General features: G+C 45.1%; 1 protein-coding gene across 3 annotated transcripts in view; it reads right to left on the bottom strand.

The window, feature by feature from the left end:
* Window positions 1–17113: 17113 nt before the first annotated feature.
* RCL1 (RNA terminal phosphate cyclase like 1) overlaps window positions 17114–23995 on the bottom strand; it is a 90470-nt gene continuing 83588 nt past the window's right edge. For all 3 annotated transcript variants that reach the window (XM_082656312.1, XM_082656310.1, XM_082656313.1), the window contains one exon: window positions 17114–22539. In XM_082656312.1, the coding sequence (XP_082512438.1) occupies window positions 22389–22539 (151 nt within the window). In that variant the 3' untranslated portion in view covers window positions 17114–22388. The remainder of the gene's footprint in view (window positions 22540–23995) is intronic.

Here is a 23995-nt window from a genome sequence, read left to right as displayed (position 1 = left end):
TCTCTTCTAAATAGCTGTGTGACCTTGGGTAAATATTACTTTGATCCTTTCTAATCCAATTTCTTCCCTATAGCTGTAAAAGCAGAAATCCCCTGGTCACAGAGTTCTTTGCCGTGGCCAAATATAAATGTATTTGAATAACACAGAATTAAAGAGGATACAAATGTTAGGATGGAAAACCCCGGACTGTCCAGTTAGAAGTTCCCTCCCATTGTCCCTGTTTCTGCTCTTTGAGTACTGACCACAGTTTGATGTTAGGCTTGGTTCTAGTGTCCCCACAGGAAGAGTGATGTCAAAGGTGCACATTGCTGGGCAAAACCATCAGGGATGCCAATGAATAAGGCTCCACTTTATAGACCGTCCCACTTGTGGCTGTGTTCACTCAAATGTCCCCTCCCCAACCCAGCCTGTGGGAACAGGCATGGGGGTTAAGAGGCAGGGAGGGATCTTTAAAGCACACAAAGTTATGACAATCCAGAATAATACAGATAGTTAGCCCTAAGGGGAGAATCTGAAAAAAGGCTTAAGAGTTGGTGAGAAGATACATGCTCCAAAATATTTTTCACCATATACTTTGTTTTCATTTTATCTTGTTACAGTGAATTCCGCTAGAGATTGATTTAATGTAAGCTGATTTTAGAAAATTGGAAATATTTCTAGGAAGGTTACAGAACTATTAAACATTCATCTGGAACGTGAATTTGCTCAATCAGGCCACTTTCCTCTTAATACCTGAAATGACTTGCACTCAGGGGATAGGACTGTGATTGGCAGTGTGAGGAGTAAGAGGACCCTGGGTGAGGGAGGGTTGCTGTAGCTGGGGGAGTGCCTGGTGGGGAACAGAGGCAGAGAGCATTCATACAGTGACAGAGAAGTGCAAAAGTGGAAGTGTGAAAAAGGAAATGTTAATGATAACTTATCCAATTCCAAATGACTCCTAAGGCCTATCCTTCTTTAATTTCTTCTTCTTTCCTCCTTCATTGTATGCTCTCCTGCTCAAAGGAACCAGGAAAGCTGGGACTAGGGTTAAGCTACATCATGGGTGAACTTGGTTTTTATAAGCTAGTCTGACAAGCTAAAAACCACCTATCTTTGTGAGGCCAAACGTGTTCCAAATTCCAAAGGACCTCCTTACAAGAGAAATTGTTTGGGATATAATCTATTCATGAGTTGGAAGTTTCCAATAATATCTAGTCAATAAATATTTACTGGGTACCCACTATGGGCAGGCATTGCTAGGTACTGAAGTTACAGTAGAGAATGACAGACATCATCTCTGTTCTCACAAAGCTTAATGATCATGTTTATATTTCAAAGGTCACTCATGTGCAGAAAGTGGGTTGGAGGAAAACAAGATTGGAGCCAGAAAACTAGCTTGGAAGCAGTTTCAGCAATTCAAGGAAAGAGGTGGTTCTTAATCTTCAGTGAACTTTTCTGAGTGGAAGAACATTAGTATTTTGTATTTTCAGCAGAACTTGTATTTTTTTTTTTTTTAGCGGTACGCGGGCCTCTGCCTGTTGTGGCCTCCCGCTATTGTGGCCTCTCGCGTTGCGGAGCACAGGCTCCGGACGCGCAGGCTCAGCGGCCATGGCCCACGGGCCCAGCCGCTCCGCGGCATGTGGGATCTTCCCAGACCGGGGCACGAACCCGTGTCCCCTGCATCGGCAAGCGGACTCTCAATCACTGCGCCACCAGGGAAGCCCCAGAACTTGTATTTTGATTAGTGGAATAATAGGCACTCTTTGCCTCTCTGTAGATTTATAATTAATAATTAGTTTCATTTTAATATTCTACGCCAACATCTGTTAGTCTTTGGCTGAGGAATGGCCACAGAGAGCCCTCAGACAGAACGTTCAGCTGCTGGCAGGTGCAAGTTCTGTCCTGCACTGAAGTGATAAGAGTAAGATGGTATGGTTAGGGCACACACATATCTGCTGTCCCCTGTTGGGGTGGACAGTGACTTCCACATCCCCCTACAAGTTCTGGAAAGATCACGGAACAAAGAACATTATCTTAGCCCCATCCACTTCGATACCTCTCTCAGCCATTTCTAACCAACTATATGGATGTATACCACATGCTCTGGTGACCCACATTTTGAGAAACACAGCTCCAGTCCTTTGCATAGCATCTAGGAATAATAAACATTGGTTGAAATGGTGGACATACAGTTTGTTTATGGAACAAGTTTGTGTGCATGTTCTCTATCATGTCTGTCTTCATTTCACAGTTTTAATTTTTTCTCCTGTTAGCACTTGTCCTTCTGTGCTTAAGAAGTCTGGCTTCTCAGACTCACAGATATAGTGAACAAATTAGTGGTTACCAGTGCGAAGAGGGAAGGGAGGAGGAGTAATATAGGGATAGGGGAGTAAGACGTAAAAACTATTAGGTATAAAATAAGCTACAAGGATATACTATACAACACGGGGAATACAGAATATTTTATAATAACTATAAATGGAGTGTAACCTTTAAAATTCTGAATCACTATATTGTACACCGGTAACTTATACAGTATTGTACAGCAACTATACTTCAATTCAGAAAAGAAGTCTGGCTTCTTTTGGTGCATTATCATTTAGCCATCCTTCCTCTAGGTTTTAACACCCCAGTGTATCAAAGATACTTTGATTCAATGTAGAAAATATTCCTGAGTGCCTACCATGTGTCAAACTCTGCCTTGAGTGCTGTGGGGGCCACAGAGATGACTAGGAAGAACACTGGCCCTTCCTTCATAGAGTACTTCTTTTGACCTTTTCTGACTCCATTGAAATTTTCTTTAATCCTCTACTATTAACTCCCTAGTTCTACCCTCTCTAGCTCCCCACTACCTCTGAAACATAAATTTCCGGGCTATGATAGACTGTTACATTAATGATCCCCAAAGAATCACACCATTCCCCAGGATAGCTCCCTCCCACATTGAAACTGAGCTTGGCCATATGACTTGGTTTTGGCCAGTGGACATTATCCAACACGATGCAAACGCAGCCTTGATAAGCATTGCAGCTTTGTCTCTTGGAATACTGCCACTACCATGTGGGGAAGCCTGGTCCAGACTCCTTGAGGATGAAAGCTCCTGGAGAGAGAAGCCCAGCTGAGCCCAGCATCAAGTGGTCCTCCCAGCTAAATGCAGCCACAGGAGAGCCGAGGTAAGACCAACAGAGGAACCTCCCAGCCTTGCCACAGAATCATAAAAAGCAATTATTGTTTAAGCCAAAGTTTTGGTTGTTTTGTTATGCAGCAGTTGATAACTGAAACATATGCCTTATTTTCAAGGCCTTTCTCTGACTCTGTCATGGAAGAATTCCATTTCAGTCCTGAAGGTCTCCCTGCTATGCTAAGGTCTATTCTGCAAGAAGGAAGAACCTGGGCTCTGGCATCAAGGGCTTCTTGGCTACAGGGCTTTGGATAATTTACTTAACCTTTCTAACCATCAGTTTTCTGCATTAGAGCAGTCTTTCTCAAAATGTGGTCCACCTGCATCAGAAATACCAGGCACATTTATTTTAAAAAAATAGTCTTAAGCACCTATTTTTATAATAGTCCAAACTGGAAACAATGTCAACATACACATACATCCAATGGTGAACACCTATGATATATTCATACAATGGAATACTTCCAAGCACTAAAATGGACAGAACTACTGTTACATTAACATGGTTGAATCTCTCAGATATTATTTTGAGCAAAAGAAGCCAGACACAGAAGAATACATACTGCATGGTTTTATCTATTTTAAGTCTCAGAACGGGCAATATTGATTTGTGATTATCAGACAAAAAAAATTGATGAAATTAGAGGAGTGATCACCTCTGAGTGGGAGGTGGGAAGGACTGACTGAAAAGAGGCATAAGGGAACAGGTTGGCACGATGGAAATGTTCTGTATCTTGATTTGGGTGTAGGATACATGAATGCATGCATCTGTCAAAACATCAAACTGTACACCCAAAACCTGTGTATTTTTATTTGAAAATTATACCTCAGTTTAAAAAAGAGATGGCAGAAATCATGCAGATTTGGCCTGCCTTCCAGGCTGGATACTTAAATTGGCTTTCTCAAATTCTATCTCCTATATGGAGAAGTTGGAAAGCAGAGAACATATTTCCCTGGTATCCTCAGAGCTAGGCTTCTGGGTGTGAATTGGTTCTGCCACTTAGGTGTATTCATGAGAGATTTGGAAAGTGGAAAGAAGGCAATTCCACTTTGCCATCTTTCCATGGAGCTTCAGGTCAATAAATGGGCCCTGACAAGTGGGAGTGCTGGCAGGGGCCAGACTCCACACTCCACTGTGGGTGGGTGGCAGTGACAACAGTGACAGCCTAACAGACAACAGGGGCAGACTGACAGGTCAGCAGACATCTGCATCTCAGCTGCGGTGGAATGACCTTGAGACCAAAAGCCAAGTGGCTTCCTCTCCTTCAGCCCTTTCAATGATTTTGTAAGCACCTCATTCCTTGTTCTAAATCTCCTTCTGCTGGATATATCACTGGACAAGATGTAAGAATCTATGAAAGCCTACGTGTGTGGTGCAAATACACACTCCTCTTGAAAAATATCAACCAAACTCATTCTTTCCTGCCTAACTTGCCATGGCTTGTGCTATTGCCATCAGGTGAAGCCAAACATGCTGCCTTAGCCACAGCTCTCTGAACTAGAGATTGGTAAAGGAGCCAAAGGGCACCAGACTTGGCCTGGGCAGAAGGGAGGCCAAATGCCCTAAAGCAGTTTGGTTGGATCTCAGCCAACCCTGCCCAATAGCCTTCGCACGCGGTCTCTCACATCAGCTCTTAGCCTGCTACAGTCCCTTCTCCATGGGGACTTTGAAATCTTTCAAGTTTGCAAATCAGATCATATCACTTCCCTCCAATGGCTTCTCCTTGTATTTGGGATTAAATTGTAGGCCCTTGAAAAGCTTAGCCAACAAGGCCCCTGTGATCTAGTGTGCACCTGGTTTTCTGGCCTAATCTCACACCACTCTTTCCCTCGCACCCATGCCTCAGATTAAGGTGGGTTTCCTACTATATTTCCCCTTGTACATTTTCCTTGGAACCACTTTCACAACTGTAATTGAATAATTTATAATTACTTAATACTCCGCTCCCACGCTAGATGTAAGCTCAATGAGAGCAACATTTGTGTATCTCGTTCATTATTGTATCTCTGGTACCTAGCACAGTGCCTGGCACATAGCAGGTGCTCAGTGAATTTTTATAAATGAAGAAATGAACTAATACATGCTCATACCCTCATTGGAAAAGCATCAGCCAGGGCAACCTTAGGTCTTTGTGGAGGTGCGTTCAGCTCAGAACCAATTTGCCTATTTAAATCTGCAGGTTGACAATGCTCAAGATAAAAAAATAAGATCCTGGCAGTTGTGATGGGCAGATGGCAGAGTCCAGAGGTCCTGGGGCCACTGGGCTGAGAGATTAGATTCAGGTGCAGTTTTTGTCTTAGCCTCAGAGTAAGACCAGAAACTAGTCCTATTGGTTCTCAGCTTCCTTGTCCACCCTTGCAGGTACCCTGTCTGGTAGTTATCACCCACACCTCAGGAGGCTGCTGCTAAGAGGGCTACATGAGACATTAGGCACCAAAGGGTTTGAAAAAAATTAACCAGTTTCTGGTGGCACGCTTTATGGCCATAAGTACCCATTTAAGAAGAACAGATTCAGAAAAATCAAATAAACTGTACTCTTTGTGTGACTGTACCTTTCAAAGGATTTTAATTTACAAGGAAACAGAAGCACCCACTGTTTTCACCCAAAGCAAAGTCAGCGCTTATCACAGCTTAGAGGGTCCCAGAAAATTCCCTTAGCTCTTCTGAAGCTCCTCAGAAGCAAACTTTCCTCCTAGAGAAAAGGTAGAGGTAGAGGCTCCCTTTTTCTTGTTTTTCTCTTCTCATTCTTTACGGTTTTCCTGAAGAATACTCATCACACACCTACCATTGAAGCGTTGTGCTGAACACAGGATATTACATAGTCTTGGTTCCTGTAGCACCTGTAACTCAAGGGCAGGCACCCACTGGAAAAATTACACAAACCTTCCTAATAATTCAATGACAAAAGAAGGACTGAACAGAAGTACTACGAAAACATAAAATAGGGTAGGAACTGACCGGGTTTGAGAGGTCAAGAGAATATCCGTCTGCAAGTCATGGTTGAGCAGAGTTTTGAAAGATGGGTAGGAATCAAGTAAGCCAAGGGTCGGATGTGAGAGGTGCAGGCAGAGGGAACAGTAAGAGCAAGGACTCTGAAGAAGCAAGGCAAGGTTCCTGTTTGCCAGTGTTTTGTGTGCATCTTCGGTTTTATTTGTTGTTCTCACTTTTCTCTACGGACTAGAATGATGGGACTTATTAAGCCTAAACATGATGTTGTAGAAAAACTTGGAATGGAAGTTCTGGGACCTGCGCACTAGTCACGATCTAGCCAAGTCATTATCTGGCTTCCGTGTGTATGTATGACATCTTGAGTCTTTAACCTTTTGGGGCTTCCATTTCTTCATCTGCAAAATGAGTCTTAGAATAAATGATCTTTAGGATGATTCTAGGGACCTCGTATACTCTTCAAAGATTAACTGACATATGTTGGGAATTTACTGGACCTTTTTCCTCTGTGTATACCATGTTTCTAGGGTATGACCTCCCCCCAACCCCCAACCCCCAGAGCATAATTGATTGGTTTGAGGGTGGAAATTGACTCAAGCTGGGCCAAACAGATTTTATTCCTTGGGAATTTTAAACTAGGCTAGCTCCTGGAATGAAGGAGATAAAAACTGGGAGGTTGTAGGGAAACCACTTTCTTCCCACTGGGTAGACTAAGCAAAGAAAGGAGGACTTCAGAGAGAGAAAAATGAAATTTATTGGCAGAATGAAGCTGCCTGGGCCCTGGCCCTAAGGCCAGCTATATGCCTTCCCTTACATTCCACAAGACACCTCTATATCCTTTTAATAAATTCCCTTTTTCCTTTAAGCTAGCTTGAATTATATAGTGGATTGTAGCAGGTATTGTGTTTGTCTAACAATGTGTTTCCCCACCCCTCTCTTTGGACTTCCCTGGGGAATTCCTCCCCCAATTTTCATGAGGTTCCAGTAGGATAAACCATCAGGGATACTCCCCTCAAGGGTGAGCACATGACGTAGGGTGGCCAATCAAGTCACCCTATCTGCCTGACCACAATGATTGGTTGGTGTATGGGCACATGACCCAAGGAAGGCCAATCAATGTCTTCCCCAGGATTGATACAGGGAGTTGGAAAGAGAAATTCTTTCTGCTGAGGTGGCTAAACTGAGATGATGTGCATTTGGGACTCAGCCACCATTTTACCTTCTTTGTGAAGAGGCCCTGCCTGCAGAATGACACCCAGCAGAAACAAGCCAAACCCAAGAGATGAAGCGGGGGTGGGGGGGGGAGACAGAGAGAGAGAGAGAGAGAGAGAGAGCGAGAGAGAGAGAGAGAGAGAGAGAGAGAGAGAGAGAGAGAGAGAGGGACCTCTGAAACACTGAACCTTAGATTCTATCCTGACTAAAGCCAGATCCATTCCTCGATTTTCTGGTTATGTAAGTCAATATATTTATTTCTTTGTGTAAGCCAACTAGAATCGGGTTTCCATCACTTGCAATCCAAACAGCCCTAACCCATGTAAGTTCATTTCTATTAACTTGCCTCCAAAATCCTAACTAAAGGAGCAATATAAGCAAATACAAGGTTTTATGAAGTCTTGGAGTTTAGAAAACTGTGCCTATAGAATTAAAAAGACCATTATTTTGGCAGGGGCTCCCAACCCCATAACTCCTTCCAGTCCACTTGCTGCAGATCCATCAGTCTTTGGTTTCTGTTATAGGTTGAACTGTGTTCTCCCCAACAACCCCCCCAAAAAAAGATATGTTGAAGTCCTACTCCAGCACCTCAGAATGTGACCTTATCTGGCATTACAGTCACTGAAGATGTAATCGGTTAAGATGTGGTCACACTGCAGTAGGGTGGGCCCTGAATCCATTATGACTGGTGTCATTATAAGATGGCCTTGTGAAGACAGAAACCCAGAGAGCACATCATGTGAAGACGGAGGATTGGAGTGATGCATCTACAAGCTGAGGAATGCCTAGGGCCACCAGAGCTAGGAGAGAGGCATGGAACGGATTCTCCCCTCAGAGCTCTCAGAAGGAACCAAATCTGCCAATAAGATTGGTTATTGGTTGGCAATAAGTTTCTGTTATTTTAAGCCACCTAATTTGTGGTACTTTGTTGCAGCAGCCCTAGGAAACTAAGCCAGTCCCCAAACCATGACGCACTGTTTGGTTGATGGTTGCAGGTACAGAAGGTGCTGCACTCGCTGCCTCCCATCAAGGTTGTAATTTTATTTAGGTCAGAACAACTGTCCTTAGACCACCTTCCTATTCCACTACTCCCCTCTCAGTTTCCTTTTGCTCTAGGGAAACTGAAAGGCTAGATGAAAATTCTGATAGGGTGGCCTAGGTTCATCTCCAGTGGAATTGGGTTCAGAGCCCAGTTTCGAGGGACACAAGCATCTGAGGAAGAGGGCGTTCATTGACTGGCTGCAAGGTGGGAATACAGAGACGATGAGAACCACGTGCCTTGGCAGAGCCAGCAGCGAGCCAGGAACCCACAACAGCTGGTACCCAAGGCCCCATTCCCAGACTTTGTCTGGGCAGTGTGTCTGGTAACCATCCTGGAGAACATGGGGCTTGTCCTTCTCTATTCCCAACAGCCAGCCCCATAATCCAACACTACCTCCCAGGGCACAAGAAAGGGAGAGGAGTGGAAGGCCAGACAAGAATTGAAGCAAGTACGAAACCTGGCATCTCTGTCTCTAGGAGAGACAAACAGAGAGAAGACCCAGCTTGACTGCCTGTTCTCCACAGCAAACTAACGGAAGATGGAGATGAAAGGCACCACGCTGAGAGCCACATGGCTCCACTGGAGGTGGAGTCTCAGAGAGCTGGAGAGAGATTCAGAAGATGAACTGGTATCAAAATACTTCTCCTCTAGAGGTTTTCTTCTGAAAAGACAATAATCTCCTCCCTCATTTGCTAAGTCCTCACTCTACAGGTTGAGAGGACCCCCTGACCTGGACACTATGGGCCCTTCCAGCTAACTGTGGGAGCAGCTGTTGAGTGCATCTTCAAGCCTCATCAAAGGGTGGGAGCATGGAGGGGAGAGGGTGGGAAGCCACCTTCCTACTGAAAGAGAATAACCTAAAGAACAACAAGGAGCAAGTTGTGGCTTTAGAAAAAAAAACTCCTCCTAGGAGATGTCAGATACTTGATTCCCAGCAACAGCTCCATTCAATTGTCATCTATTGATTTAGTATTCAAGTGAGGTCAGCTCTAAGGAGTAGATAAAGCTGTTCTTGCCATTTAGTTCAAGTGGGTTTTGGTGACTGAGATCCCACAGGCGGTAAGTGAGTACAGGTCAGGTTCTCTGCACAATGCAGAGAATGTCTCTCCCAGGCACTGTCAGTGACCAGCAGCCTCTTCTCTCTTTCCCTTACTCCACCCCAGACCTGTCCATGCCTCAGCGGCCCTGTCCAGCCCGCACACTTCTCTTCACTCACCTGTGAGCCCAACCTGAGCCCCCAGCTTTTAGAAATCTCTGGGCGTAGGGATGAGGGCGCTATGGGAGAGGATCACATCACACCAAGTTCTTCACCAGCTTGAGAAAGGCTGGTGTCTCCAAGGCTACCAAAGATGGTCCTTCAATGGAGATTGTCTTGGGGAGCAGAAATAAAATCCTGGATCTGGGATTTTTTTTTTTTTTGCATTGCTTTCAGTTTTGGATATACCACTTAAAAATGTGTCAAATCTTGAAGGTGGAATTATCCTTAAAGACAACCCACTCCCACATCATGCCATGCACCAACGTAGGCCCAGTGAAAATTTAATCAAAAGACCCCAAGGGGCACAGTAGCGGTTTGACCAGCTGCTCTGTCCCCAGCTTGCTTTCAAACCCCTGTGCCCCACCCCCACCCATCTGGGCATCTCCTTCTAGTGCCCACCCCATGAAAGTTTAGAGTTTCACTTTACTCCAGGTACATCTCTTTTGTGTTTTGCTAAAGGGTTTGCTTACAGTTGATAAGACGAAACAGGAAAGAAAAAAATGACTCAGTTTTATCCCCCTTTGCCATCTCTTTCTTTCCTGTAGACTCTATAAGAAAAAACTCAGTGGTCCAGAATTACCAGCATCCTTAGATGTACAAGTGATTCAAAAGGATACATCCATGGCCACTGCCAGTCTGGCCTCTGCAGGTTTCACTTGGTACAACAGAAGGATGAGGTAAAGATGGGGATAGAACCAGGCCCTTTTTGAGAAGCAATCAGCAGAGGGAGAGAAGAGCAAGAAGTCCCAAATATAGCTGGAGCCACCAGACACTCTCAAGCAATGGTGTGAAGGGCTCCCCTGCTTATGTAAATGAACAGGATCTTCCCAAAGTAATCATCTGTGAAGGTGAGATCCTTATTTCAACAGAGAAGCCCTGTGTTATAAATATTTAGGAAACCTTCTGTTGCCTATAGGATTTATACTTTATTATGCTAGATGTCTGATGTCCTCAGCAATGGCAAATCTTTATCATTTCAGGACACATATGAGGACAGGAACAAGTCTAAAGTCATTGGGAGTAAAGCCTTACCAAGAAGCTAGGCAATTCCCTTTTAGGTCAAAATCTGGGTGTGGCTGGCTTAGCAATTATCTTTCTCTTATACCTTGTAAATTGCCCAGAAGGAGGGAGGCCAGGCTGGTGGGGCAATGATCATCATGCCCACCGGCCAAGAGGGTCTTGACAGTGTTAGGTCCAGTGGACCAAGTACATTTCCTAGCAGGGTCAGTGCCACGGAAAGTCCTTATCCTTTGAAGACCTTCACTTTTCTGGGTCTGTGACAAACTCATGTTTGGGTCCCGAGTCTTCTCTCCAACCCCCAGGTCCCACCCAGTTCCCATCAGTGGTACTTTGCCAGTTTTCCTCAAACCTTGTGTTCAGGGCCAAAAGGGATTCCCCCAGATGTCCTACTATGGCTTGGTGCCTCCTCCTAAACCACTTTGACAACAGAGAAGAGATAGAGCAAAAAGTGGAAGTCCCCTCCCCAATCTTACAAGCCTAGGCTACTCCTAGTAACACCTAGCATGTTTCCTCCCACGTGGTTTCTGTTGGGGGACTGTTAAACATGCTCTTTTAACTAAATCAATGCACATATTTTGAATGATAGAAAGAGTCCAGTGCAGTGAGCACACTGACCCACCCACTGCAGAGCCTTAAGTAGGCTGTGATTACCTCAGGCCAGGATGGCTTAATTTCTAAGTCTGTATATCTCTTCAAACAGCTACAACCCACACCAACCTCAGGTCCTAGCAGAACCCAGGTGGGTTGTGGGACAAAGGAAGCTATTCTGCTGGGCTGCCCAAGTGGCAGAGCCAGCGGTGCTTGCTAGTTCCAGCAGGCAATGGTCTAGGGCCAGGATCTGATCTAAACTCTGCCCTGTCCTGGCCGAGTCCCTCTGCTCTCCAACTTCCTCACCTGGTAAAGACAGAGGTGGAATAAGAGGAATCCAGTTGGTAAGATGCCCAGGGTTCTAATCTATAATGTAATGGAATAGAGGAAATTGTATTGATCAGCACGCTGCTTAGGGAGCATCCTGAATGTTGTTTAAAGGAATATACCGAAAAGCTGCCGGGTCTTAAAGGGGCCGGGAGAATGTTTCTATAGTAGATATTTGCCTTGGTCTGCCCAGTATCCATCTTCTTGTCTATTGGCACCAGAAGCAATATTTTCCTTGGGGAATCACCTCCCCCACTCTCAGTGCAAATGGTTTGGGAGCTTGACTCCCACATGGCTTGATGCCATCTGGCTGTAGGAACTGGCATGCGACCCAGGCATGGCCAATAAGAGCAGCAAATCCCTCTGGTTATATATAGTAAGTGATTTCTGGTTGGGCAAGTGACCCAAGTCAATTCCATGATGATCACCTCTTTGGGGACACTGCTGGGAACTGTTAGGGAGATTCTTTCTGTTGGGGCTTCTGAAAGGATAGGATGTAAGCCAAGAAATGACAGCCTCTTGCCACCGTCAGTGAGAAGACCCTGGTGGAGAATGAAATAAGGGAAAAAAGAACAGAGATATGGAGCAAAAGTGATGACATCATTCAAGCCCATGGATCCAGCTATGCCCAAAGTGAGATACTTCCCTGGACTTTATCTTTAAATGATCAATACATTCCCATTTTTTCCTTAAACCTATTTGTTTTCAGTCCCTTATGCTAAAAAAAAAAAAAATCCAGACTAATATAACTTCCAAGGGGAATGCTTGAGCTGCAAAGATGATAAAGCAGGGCTTTAGTTTTGCTGAGATGTAAAAAACTGGGATGCTACCTCTAGCATTCTGCTTTTCTACCCTTTCTTCACAGGAGTTATTTCTGTTATCTCTTCAACTCTAAATCTGGACAAATATTTAAGAATACCCATTTGAAAGGGCATAGAGGTATGACCTGCTAGAGACACATGTATGTCATGGTTTGGAGCTAATGGAACCAAAAGCTTTGTGTTCATGTTCCAGTTTCTCCACTAACCATGTGAACTTGATTAATAAGTCTCATAGCGTCTTTAAGCCTAAATATATGTGCCTGTGAGGACGAAATGAGATAACGTTCGTGGAAGTGTTTTGAAATCCATAAAGGAGCGACAATTGTGAGTCAAGGAAATCTGAACACTTGCCACCTTGGAAGGCTGCTACTTTGTGGAAGAAAACATTCTGAGGAAAGAAAGCAGCACTTTCTTTATCTCGAAGCAAGGAGGCTGAGCTTGGAAACATTTTAGTTATCAGCAGATTGTGATGCCAAATGGAACTTCATCTCTTTGAATGATTATTGAGAATAGCTCAATAACTGAACTGGCCTCCAGTCTTCCCTCTGCCTCTCTCTCCTAACCTACCCCTCCCCCAGACACAAGCAGACAGCCAAGGTTTGTGCCAAGAAGTTCAAACATTCCAGAACATTCCAGAACAATCACATGACCAAGTAGGTAACCAACAGGAGACTACTACTGGGCAGAAAATAATTACACACAATATAACAGTCATTCCACACTTTTCAAGAAAGTATGAGGACCTCTTTTAAACATCTAAAATTTTCACAGGCAGACCTGTTTCTACAAGATAGAATTTGTTGATTGAGAAAGCACTTCATGGAGTAAGTATGAATTCAGTGTTGCTTTAACATGAATTTGTAAATTATTCATAATAGCAGTAGTTCTTAACATTTGGTAAAGGAGTCGCACAAGAATATACAAGTGGTATTAGGCATTTGGTGTTCAGTCCCCTCAGTTCAGGAGCAAACAGATGAGACAAGTAGGACAGCCCCTGAGGGACTGACCCCTGCTGTTCTCCCAGCAGCCCTCCCTGTTGTACCAAGGCTGTTTTCTTGCTAGTGTTAACTAAGGCACTCCCCACTCACGCCCTCTATCAGAGGTTTGGTTGTTTTCCAACTCCCATTTGCACTCTTCTTCCTCTCAGGTGGGTGAACAGGAGTTCAAGTTTGCTTTGTTCTTTCCTAACCTGGGTCACGTTCAGGGCTCTGACCGAACCTTTGCTGCTATTTCACCTTCCGAACTCCCAAAAGACAAATCTCAGAACTGCAAATAGTACCCACTCAGGTTGTTAAGAGCTGCAAAAGCTTTTCCTTGACATACAGCATCAACAGCTTTAAAAAGCACCCACTTAAGTTCTAAATTTTATAGACACTCAGAGTATCCACTCAGGCTCTTTCCTGGAAAGCCCATCAGCAGAGGAGCAGGGCCGGTAGGGGTTTGTTTTAAGTGCAATGTATCTTTTAAAATGCCCATTTAAAAAGCCCAATTCCTCTCCCCATTCCCAGGTTCACTGCCTTGAGGGCCCTGTCTTCACATCTTGGTGACAGCTGCTGACAAGACGTGCCCAGGTCAGAGTTCTGAAAATCCAGGTGTTTGGGGGCTCAGCCTTGGCCTAACAGTACGGCCAACCTTTTCTCCGTGGTGCTCACTTCCTAAGGGTTTCTCCCTATCACCAAGACTTGGGCTAGGCCTCCACAAGGCTCTGGCCCTCTCCCTGAACCCCCAAGTCAGTAGAACTTCTACACACATCTTCTGACCCCTTCTTGCTGAGAGCTCAAGTGGGTTCTACTAACATGTTAAGGTTCTGAGCCAAGAAGGAAAGAACAGTCAGTGTGACTCAAGAAACTGGAGACACTGTAATTTATCACATGACACACAAAAAAATCCCAGCCTAACCACATACCTGACCACTGTAATTCCCAGAAGCCCAGACAAGAAGGGAAGATGGTATGGGACTGGGTGGAGCCAGCGATTTGGAGCTTCTGTGTGTGCGTGTTGGTGCTGTAAGGCGGGGGAAGGGTTAGCCACCAGGTTCCCTACAACTGCTCGGCTTCTTACAAATACTCCCATCAACAACGGAAGAGTTTATACTTTCCTAAAAAATCCTACTAGAGCAAGTATCCCCAAAGTATGATCTGCAGAATAAGGGCACTACATGTAACACTTGTGTGGGGGGCGGGTAGGGTATGGAAAGGTCTATGCTCAACTCAGTTTGAAAAGCAGTAGGCTAAAGAGAAGAATTTCAGCTACAGGACTTCTCAGAGCTTCTGCTATGTTAGTGCACGTTGTGACCTCCAAACCTGGGCTGGAGACTGCAGCACTGTCTACACCTCTACTAAGTGCTTTTCAGGGAAAGCATCCCATGATGATAGTGTACCACAGAACATGCTCTGGGAAGCACTACAGCAGACCTAATGTGATCTAATTTGGAGGTGAAGCATAGTGCTCTGACCCAGAATCCTGAAGCGAGGCAAGGTACAAGTAAGCCACTTAGGTAGCATCACGAGCAGGCCTTGGACTTGAGATTCCTCTCCATCTGCGGCACTTCCTTTCACAGGCCCCAGTCACATCACAGGTAAGTTGTGTGTGCGTGTGTGTGTTTCTTTAAGGGAAGGTGCAGAGGTATGGGACAAAGGGGATGCTTGATCTTTATTTGCCTTGGAGCTGATGGAAGATCACAGGAGTTGTACCTGAGATTCTTAATATAAGTAAACATATACACACATAGAAACAGGTATATAACTATGAAAACAAAATAGTGCAAATTATTTGAAAATAATAGAAATACCTATCATGTCCCCATCCTAATCCCTGTCATCCCTTATATATGTCTTCAGTGCTCTTCCAGGGGTAGCTTTTTACGTCATTGTCGTTGTCATCATTTTAATTCTTGTATTCCTGGCAATGGAAAAAAAGTCCTGATCTTCCTCCCCACTCCTGAATCTGTCTTTCCAGAGGCTGAGAAAGACAGAACCACAATCAATGGACATTGCACGGGGACCCCTCTTTCCTTTAGGCTGGCCCTTACCTTTCCTCCTGGTCCACAACCCACTTGGTGCTCCCACACCCAACTGGTCACTGCCACTTCTCCTCCCTCTGTGTTATCATCCTGGGTATGCTCCCCCTTCTAGCCCACTGGCTAAAATGATAAACTTTTGCCCAGTGTCCATATTAACTTTGGCCTTCTGGGTACAACAGTCTTGCCTTTGTCAGGCAACATGTGTTGAACTGAATTCATCCTTGTCCACCCGATTCTATACCATAATCCCGGAAGATTTTGGATGGTGAAAGATGGTGGTGGGCAGGCAGTGTTGTAGGATATCCTTTCAAGAGTATTCAGGGAATTAGGTTATGTAGTCTATAGTGGACATCTTCGTCTCTGCCTTCCCAGTGTCCATTCTCTTCTTTGTAAAAGCATTCAGATTTTCCTTTGGGAATCACTTTTCCTGCTCCCCTCAATCCACACAATTTGCGTGAGGCCGACATCCCTACCACTCCAGGGATGGGAACAGGACCCAGATCTGGTCAATCAAAGCATTCTGGAGTCAACAGAGGGAGACACAATTCTGGGGGATTTTTAAAAAAAAAAAAAAATTGGGTGGAGAGAATCTGTCCACGAGGGTTGCTGAGAAAATTGAATATTAAAGAGAATGCCTGCTGGAGAAGGGAGACACCGAAAGCAGAACTGGGAGATGGGAGACAGTTGAATTCTGATGACGTGCAGTTGCTTACATGGTAGTCATAGGCTACACTGTGGCCTGATGACACTGGAGCTCCTCAGTTTGGTTTGGCGGACACAGAAGCTCTAGGCTCTGACAGCCCTGAGGCCACCTGACTGCTCACTTCACCCTGACTAGATGGGTCCTGTTGGAACACGGAGAACTTCACAGAGATGCCTGTAGGTCTCTTTTTAACTCTGTAACATCTGTCATGGGGCAGTTTGACCCCAACCCATGTACAGGTGCCATATCTTGCCTCTGGTCTTCTGACTGAGTCCATCCAAGTACCAGATGTAAAGGTAAACCCTATGACTCATGGAGACATTAACCTGTTAGGTAAAAGACTGCTTTGAATCCTCATCAGGGGGTTAACAGCTGGAAGGAATCCATTTAATACATACATGGCCTGATGCCATGTGTCTACCAACTCAGCTAAGATGCAAACATAGGTCTCACTGCTAAGCCTGTGTTACTTCTGCAGTGCTCGAGTGAAACTCAAGAAACCAAAATCTTTCCTCACAAATGACTGAATTCATCTTTTTTTTAAATAAAGGTTTTCAAAAATAACTTTAAAATCATAGCCACACCAAACTTTAAAAGATCAATCCGCTCCACACCATAACAGGTTAACACAGAGGAGAATTAAGCAACAACTGAGTGTGTGAAGTGTGAAGACAGGGGAGGCACCCAGGGGTGCATGAGAACGTACAGTGGGGGGGGGGGGTGCCCGTCGGGGCGGGTCCCTCAGGAACTGCTGAGGCGCTAAGATTGTAGAGGTGGCTCACGGGGCGGGGAGGGCTTACGTGGTTTTACTTTCTAGGCCTCTTATGACAGCGTCGCCAAACCACACGTATCAAAATGTAGCCACGTGCCAAATTTCTGAAAGGCTCTTTATAATTTTGCCTTTTAAATTGCTCGGTTGACCAGCAACCCATTTAATATATGATTAGCAATGATTCCTTGCAATCATTGCATGTGCTTGGGAATACTTGTGAAGAAACTCTCAACTATATTGTTCTCAACGTTTTAAGTTTGGAAATGTTTCATTTTGTGGATATTTAATTATTTTTGCTCTTTTTTTTGCATAATTTGGAGCCAGTATTTTTTTTTTTTTTTTTTTTTTGCAAGCCTTTCCATTGGTTCTTCAAAACTTACAGATCTTAGGCACGATGCCTTTAATTGCCTAACGGGTAAAATAGCAGAGAGGTGGAAACAGAGCACGGAGAGAGAATGCAGGAAGTATGGGAGCCAAGTACACTCAGCATTTAAAACCACCTGAGGTCAGTTGTCATGATCTGAAATTGGATCCCTGCAAGCAGCAAGCCAGGCACCATTTCCAAATACGCAATCCCCACCAATATCTTCCCTTGAAGACTATAAAGAGATGTCTTCAGGAGTGTCCTGCCATCCACAGATGCAGCAGGAACAGGAAGCTGCCTCTGCCATTCCCCTTCCTTTGGGGCAGCATCTACTCCCAAGACAAGACCAGTTACCCAAACAGCCACCAATGAGTCCGGCAGCAGGCCCAGCACCCTCACGGCCGTGGTGACAGGGTATTCACAGAGTAGACACGTGAAGTTGCCACATGTGTCATTGCTGGGCTTGTTCATTTAAGCTGGTCTCTAATTTCTGGAAATTCACCTGCCTTCATCAGTTTGAATATATGATTTCCCAAATCACAGCAGAAATTATTAACAAATTAATCAATCTGAAATTTTTGAAGTAAAGCTCTTTAAAAGGGTTGGGAACGGGGAAGAAACACACAAATAAAGAGTGTCCTGAGACCTCAGAAACATCTTGATGTTTAAAATAAAAATACTCATGCCAACTAACCTATCTGCCACGCCAAGTAAACACATATAATGATAGGGGAGGAGGAGGCAATGATGCACATCTTTCTGTTTTGTGGGGCACCATCTCACACATCCACCCTGATTTCCCAGAGGAAACCAAGTGTGGGGAGGTGAATTACTTATCCCATCACAGCTGGTTAGTAGCTGAACTGGACCAGAAAGCAAACTGGGCTACTTAGCTCGCGAGGTCACCATCACCTCCCCTGCAGACTCAACAGAAGGGTGTCAGCAGAGCAGGATCCACATCCAGAGCCACCAGTATCAGAAGAACCAGGAAGAGAGGAAGTGGCGCATGTGTGAAAAAAACTCTGCCCTGGTCCATCCAAGATGCCAAACACTGATAAATTGTCCCACTCAAATGGCTTCTTCTTTTTTTTTAGTGTTTATTTATTTACTTATTTATTTGGCTGCACTGGGTCTTAGTTGCGGCATGCGGGATCTTCACTTGCGGCATGCGGGATCTTCACTTACGGCATGTGGGATCTTGTTCCCTGACCAGGGATCGAACCCGGGCCCCCTGCATGGGGAGTGTGGAGTCTTAGCCACTGGACCACCAGGGAAGTCCCTCACATGGCTTCTTAGACCTAGCCAGCTAGAGTACAGAAAGACCTGGCTTGCCTACTGACATTCCTATTAACTGTTAGTCACTTCTAAAGAACCCGCCAGGTGGTCTAAACATGGAAACTGACTAAATGCAAGTTACTTCTCCCCTATTCTGGAGTCAGGTGAGGAATAACAGAGGTCCAGGTTGGGCACACAGGCTGCGGTGCTGCTTTCCCATTCACCACAGACTGGCTAAAATTGCCCACCGGCACATCCACACGTCTCCAGCAAAACACCAACAGGTAAAGTCAGTGGAACGCCACATTCTAATCCTCCCACCGTGACCAATACCCTGGAAAAATCCACTTCGGCACCCTGCCTTGGTCCCCTCACCTCACCCAGGTGAATCCCACCCCGACCTTGGGCATGGTTAAAACTGAAGCAATCCCTTAGTTTCCTGGTGTTTCCTTTTCTCTATCTACCTTCAATTTTGTCCACTTCCACAGGCCTCCTCTACTCCAATGTGCTACTTCCTTCCCTGTCTTTTAACACCCTCAACACTTCCGCTCGGTCACCACGAAGCTAACTGCCAGCACTGGCCTCACCTAGGAGCCTCCAGACACAACAGACCTAGCGGAATGGCCACCTCACGATCTTTCATCGTAGCATGACAGTGAGGACAGGCACCACGGTGCAACCTAAGTTTTGGGGCTTTTTGGTTGGGTCTGTAATCAGTGATAACCTTCACCACTTTTTATCAGAAAAGATTAAGACAAACAAACAAACCACAAGGTTCAGCTGCCCTCTGAGGGCAATGTGAATATCACAGTGCCTCCAACTGCTCTTTCCCCATCAGCACGTCATGTTGCAATACCCCAGCTTCCCCCTACCCTTATCAACTGTCTTGATGAAGATGGTAAATAATCATGATGGAGGGAGGCTGGCTGGTGTTCACACAGAAGGACGGTGAAAGACAGAAGCAGGGCCTGGTACATGACAGGAAGGCAAAGGCTGTGATTCGGCCATGAGCCCCAAAACATCACAGATGTATATGCCTTAAAAAAAAAAAATCACTAGTCTCGCTGAACTCAGAGTGGTCTGTGTCTGTCAGCAGAGAGGAGTAGACAGGCCAAGATAGAAAGCCAAGTCCAAAATGCTGGAATCTCCCATCAAACTGCACCAGGGGTAGCTGAACCAATCAGGAGCTAAGCTAAGAATAAGGCAGAGAATGAAGGAGCGGTATGTCACTAAGATGTACCAGCAACTTCTGCCCAAGGAGTGCAATTGCTTCTCTTGGGCACCTGAGAAGGGGCTGGCAGTAGGCTGTTTAAATAAATATTAAATTTGTCCTCCTATTGGCAACAGCATCACCACCACCACTCCAGAAGTAGCTGTGCCAGATGAGGGCTGGGACACTTCCGTGTTTAGAGCAGAGAGGGGCACACGTCCCTTCTACTGCTTGCAATGATCTGCCTGGAGTCTACATGCCACCCTAAACTGACCAACAGTACCATTTCCAGAGCTTGTCCCGAGGGACAGGAAGCCCCTGCAGGACACAGCCAAAGCCACGTGGTCCCTTAGTTCTGTATCTGAGCATGGGCAGATCTGGATTCAAACGACAGCAGCAGTAAATAAAACTGCAGTACGTGTGGCAGGCAGAATTCTCAGATGTCCAAGAGTCTGGGCCCTGGCTATTCAAACACTAATCTAGGTACTGCTGTAATCAGATGACCTTAAGATAAGGAGATTACCCTGGTATCACAAGAAGTCAGATTCAAGCATGAGAAGGATTCAACGCCACAGAAGGATTCAGTGCATTGTTGTTGGCTTAAAGATGGAGGGAACCAAGTTGCAAGGAATGCAGGCAGGCTCTATAAGCTGAGAATTGTCCCCAGTTGACAGCCAGAAGCAGGGACCCCAGTCCCACCACCTGAATTCTGCCAACAACCTGAATGCGGTTGGAAGCATATTCTTGCCCAGAGCCCAGCCTGGCTAACACCTTGACATCAGCCTTCTGAGGCCCTAGCCAGAGAACCCAAGCAAGCCTACCAAGACCTCTGACCTACAGAACTGTGAGATGATAAATGGTATTCTTTTAAGTTGCTAAGTCTGTGGTAATTTGTTACACAGCAACAGAAATCTAACACACTATGTAGAGCTCTCAGTAAGCAGAGAGCCACAGTTCAAAATGGCCTGAATCCTTCAGTGTTAGCCCTTCACCTCCACATCCTCCCACACCCCCAGACACGAGGGCACAGACTCCTTCTGGACCCCTTTTACTGAAAAAGAAAAGGGGAGCAAGAGAACTGGGGAGGTAAAGACCTTTCCTTACTTCAAAAGCCCACCCTGGGCTTCCCTGATGACGCAGTGGTTGAGAGTCCGCCTGCCGATGCAGGGGACGCGGGTTCTGTGCCCCGGTCCGGGAGGATCCCACATGCCACGGAGCGGCTAGGCCCGTGAGCCATGGCCACTGAGCCTGCACGTCCGGAGCCTGTGCTCCGCAACGGGAGAGGCCACAGCAGTGAGAGGCCCGCGTACCGCAAAAAAAAAAAAAAAAAAAAAAAAAGCCCACCCTAGGTGGAAAACACCATTTGGAATCCTAATAGAAAGAATCAGATATTTCCCCTTCTACCAATTCTGACCCCTTACACACACCACATGTAGCCTCTATTAGTTGCAGACGAAACTACCACAGGTCCTGCACATTCTTGCTGGGGAGGCCTTTACCACAACACTTTCTCATCATGTGTTCATAGCAAGCAATCTTGAGAGGTGAAGTAATGTCCCCATCTGGAACAAAGAGCAGGCTTGCTGTAAGAGGTGGAGTGCCCAAGTGTGCATGTTCCTTGGCTCTGATGCAAACCCCCGGCATGCATGGCATCTACCTGCGGCCCCTACACATCACCAGTGTGGGACTTGGGGAGAAAGAAACCAATACAAACATGAAGCTCATGCTGCTTGCTGTGCTCTGAGTAATAAAGTTCTTTGTCTCTGACCTGAGATATCCATTTCTTCTGCTAGCATCCATGAAACAGTAATCATCTAACTTATTAGCTTGCAAGTAGGGTGAAATTCTAGACTCTGACACTATTACACTTAGATCTTTTAAATCAGGAGATCTACTATCTTTACATTATCAATTTCAAAAGAACAAAATACCTTTTTAAATTTTTCTTGTGGAGATAATAAAATCTACATCACTGGGCTATTGTGGGAATAAAATGAGAAAACACATAGCACACCTGAGATACAGAAAATATCCAATAACTTTCGTTAGATTCCTGCTCTCCCTAGTCACTCATCCTCCCCAAAATCCACATACAATGAACCAGATGGGGAGCAGTGTGTCTCCAAGATAGCAGTCCACTCAGAAGACAAGGGATAAAATAGTCTACTACACCAATTTCTGACATTTGCATCACACTGCACTACTCATAAAGGGCTTCCACCCATATTATCTCATTTAATCCCTACACAGAAACCAAGGTTCAGAGAGGTCAGTCCTTCCAGAACGAACAGTAACTCCACAGGTCTGGAAAAATAGCCATATGGCAGAAGCCTGGGGATGTGGGCTGAGGAAGCATTGCTGAAATGCAGCTGTGATGTTGTTCTAGCAGCACGACTGTATCCTGAAGGCACACTCTTCATCCAGGTAAGCCAAGGGAGTTCCCATCAAGAATGGGCCTCCTGAGGAATGTCTGCCCTGGAGAAATGGCTGGAAACCACAAGATAGAGAAACATCTTTTATTCGGATATGCTGATGGTTTTTAAATGGAAAAATTTTTAAGTCCTTAATATAAGAGGCCATCCTGTCCTGGATGAACTTGGTCCCTTTGGTTCCTTGGCAGCTTCTGCTGTGTCCAGAGGCCTTGGGGCCTTTCAGCTTGTGACAGTGTCACTTGAGGGTCTTGCTGAGGTTGGAGAAGCCAATGCCAACACAAGTCATCAGCACTTTATCCCCTCCCTTGAGTTCTTCACCACATGGCTTGGTTTCAATTTTAAACATAATCTGGAAAAAGCTCTTCAAATGCCGCAAAAATTCTATCCTAAAAAATAAAAATAAAAATTTAAAAAAGGGAGGGAGAAATGAAAGAGGAATTCGGCTTTTAAAAAATTCTTCTCCAGCCTAGAGCTGAAGCTTTTAATTTCCCAGATCAGGAGGAATAACTGAAATTAAGAACTTCTATCAATGCTGATTAAACAGCATTTATTTACAGCCTGCCAGATTCCAAAGATGATTTTAAACAGCTTGCAGAGATGCACACAACGTAAGACAAATTAAATTTAAAAAAAGAAAGGAAAAGGTTAGAGGTTAGTCCTACACATGCATTAGAGTGGACATGAATATGGCATTAATCTTCAAGAGGCTCATGCAGAGAGAGAAACACGTGCTTTAATGAGTCACAGTATCATGAGATTAAAACCAAGCAGGGTGACTGCTGCTGATGCTGAAAGAGAAAAGTCTCTCTCTCCATTGTTCAATCTCGACAGCCCTTTCATTCATTCAACAAATATTTATTGAGTGCCTACTACGTGCCAGGCACTGTTCTTCATGCTGTAGATATTGCAGTCAACCAAAAATCCCTTCTCTCATGAAGCTTTCAATCTATATCCTTGAAATACATATATACTTCCTCCATAGTCAGAAATTTAAATAAAGTAAACAAGGCAGATGACAAGGAAACGTAGGTATAAAATATTTGTGTGTATATGGCTGAAGGCAATACTAAATAAGGTGGCCAGGGAAGTGCTCACAGTAAACATGCAGAGGAGGTTCAAGGGGCTCTTTCTTGTCATTCCCCTTAAGACAGAGCGATGGCTTCACCCCAAGAGTACCTTGGGAACAGCAATTCCGTGGAAGGACCATGGTACTGGTCTGGCCTAGCAGATTTGGCATCAACCCAGCGAGACTGACCATAGGACTCACCTGGAGAGTTCATTTAACAAGCAGATTCCTGAAGGTTTCAATCAATTGGCAACTAACTGGTGGAGAGGAAGTGTCCATGTGGAAGAGCCCAGAATCACAGGCCACATGTCCCCTCCTCACCCCTTACCAAGCCGTGTCTCCGCAGGGCACAGGGGCCAGAATCCTCCCTGGTGATTCGTACCAGCCCAGTTTGCGAAACACTGGTTTAGTTAAGAACAGATGATCTGCATATCTTTTTTTTTTTTTTTAACATCTTTATTGGGGTATAATTGCTTTACAATGGTGTGTTAGTTTCTGCTTTATAACAAAGTGAATCAGTTATACATATACATATGTTCCCATGTCTCTTCCCTCTTGCGTCTCCCTCCCTCTCACCCTCCCTATCCCACTCCTCCAGGCGGTCACAAAGCACCGAGCTGATATCCCTGTGCTATGCGGCTGCTTCCCACTAGCTATCTATCTTACGTTTGGTAGTGTATATATGTCCATGCCTCTCTCTCGCTTTGTCACAGCAATCAGAGAAGAAAAGGAAATAAAAGGAATCCAAATCGGAAAAGAAGAAGTAAAGCTGTCAC

The sequence above is a fragment of the Grampus griseus genome, assembly GCF_964374135.1.
Source record: "Grampus griseus genome assembly, chromosome: 6".
Lineage (NCBI taxonomy): Eukaryota > Metazoa > Chordata > Mammalia > Artiodactyla > Delphinidae > Grampus > Grampus griseus.
The sequence above is the reverse complement of the archived record's forward strand: the minus strand, read 5'-3'. Positions and strand labels throughout refer to the sequence as shown.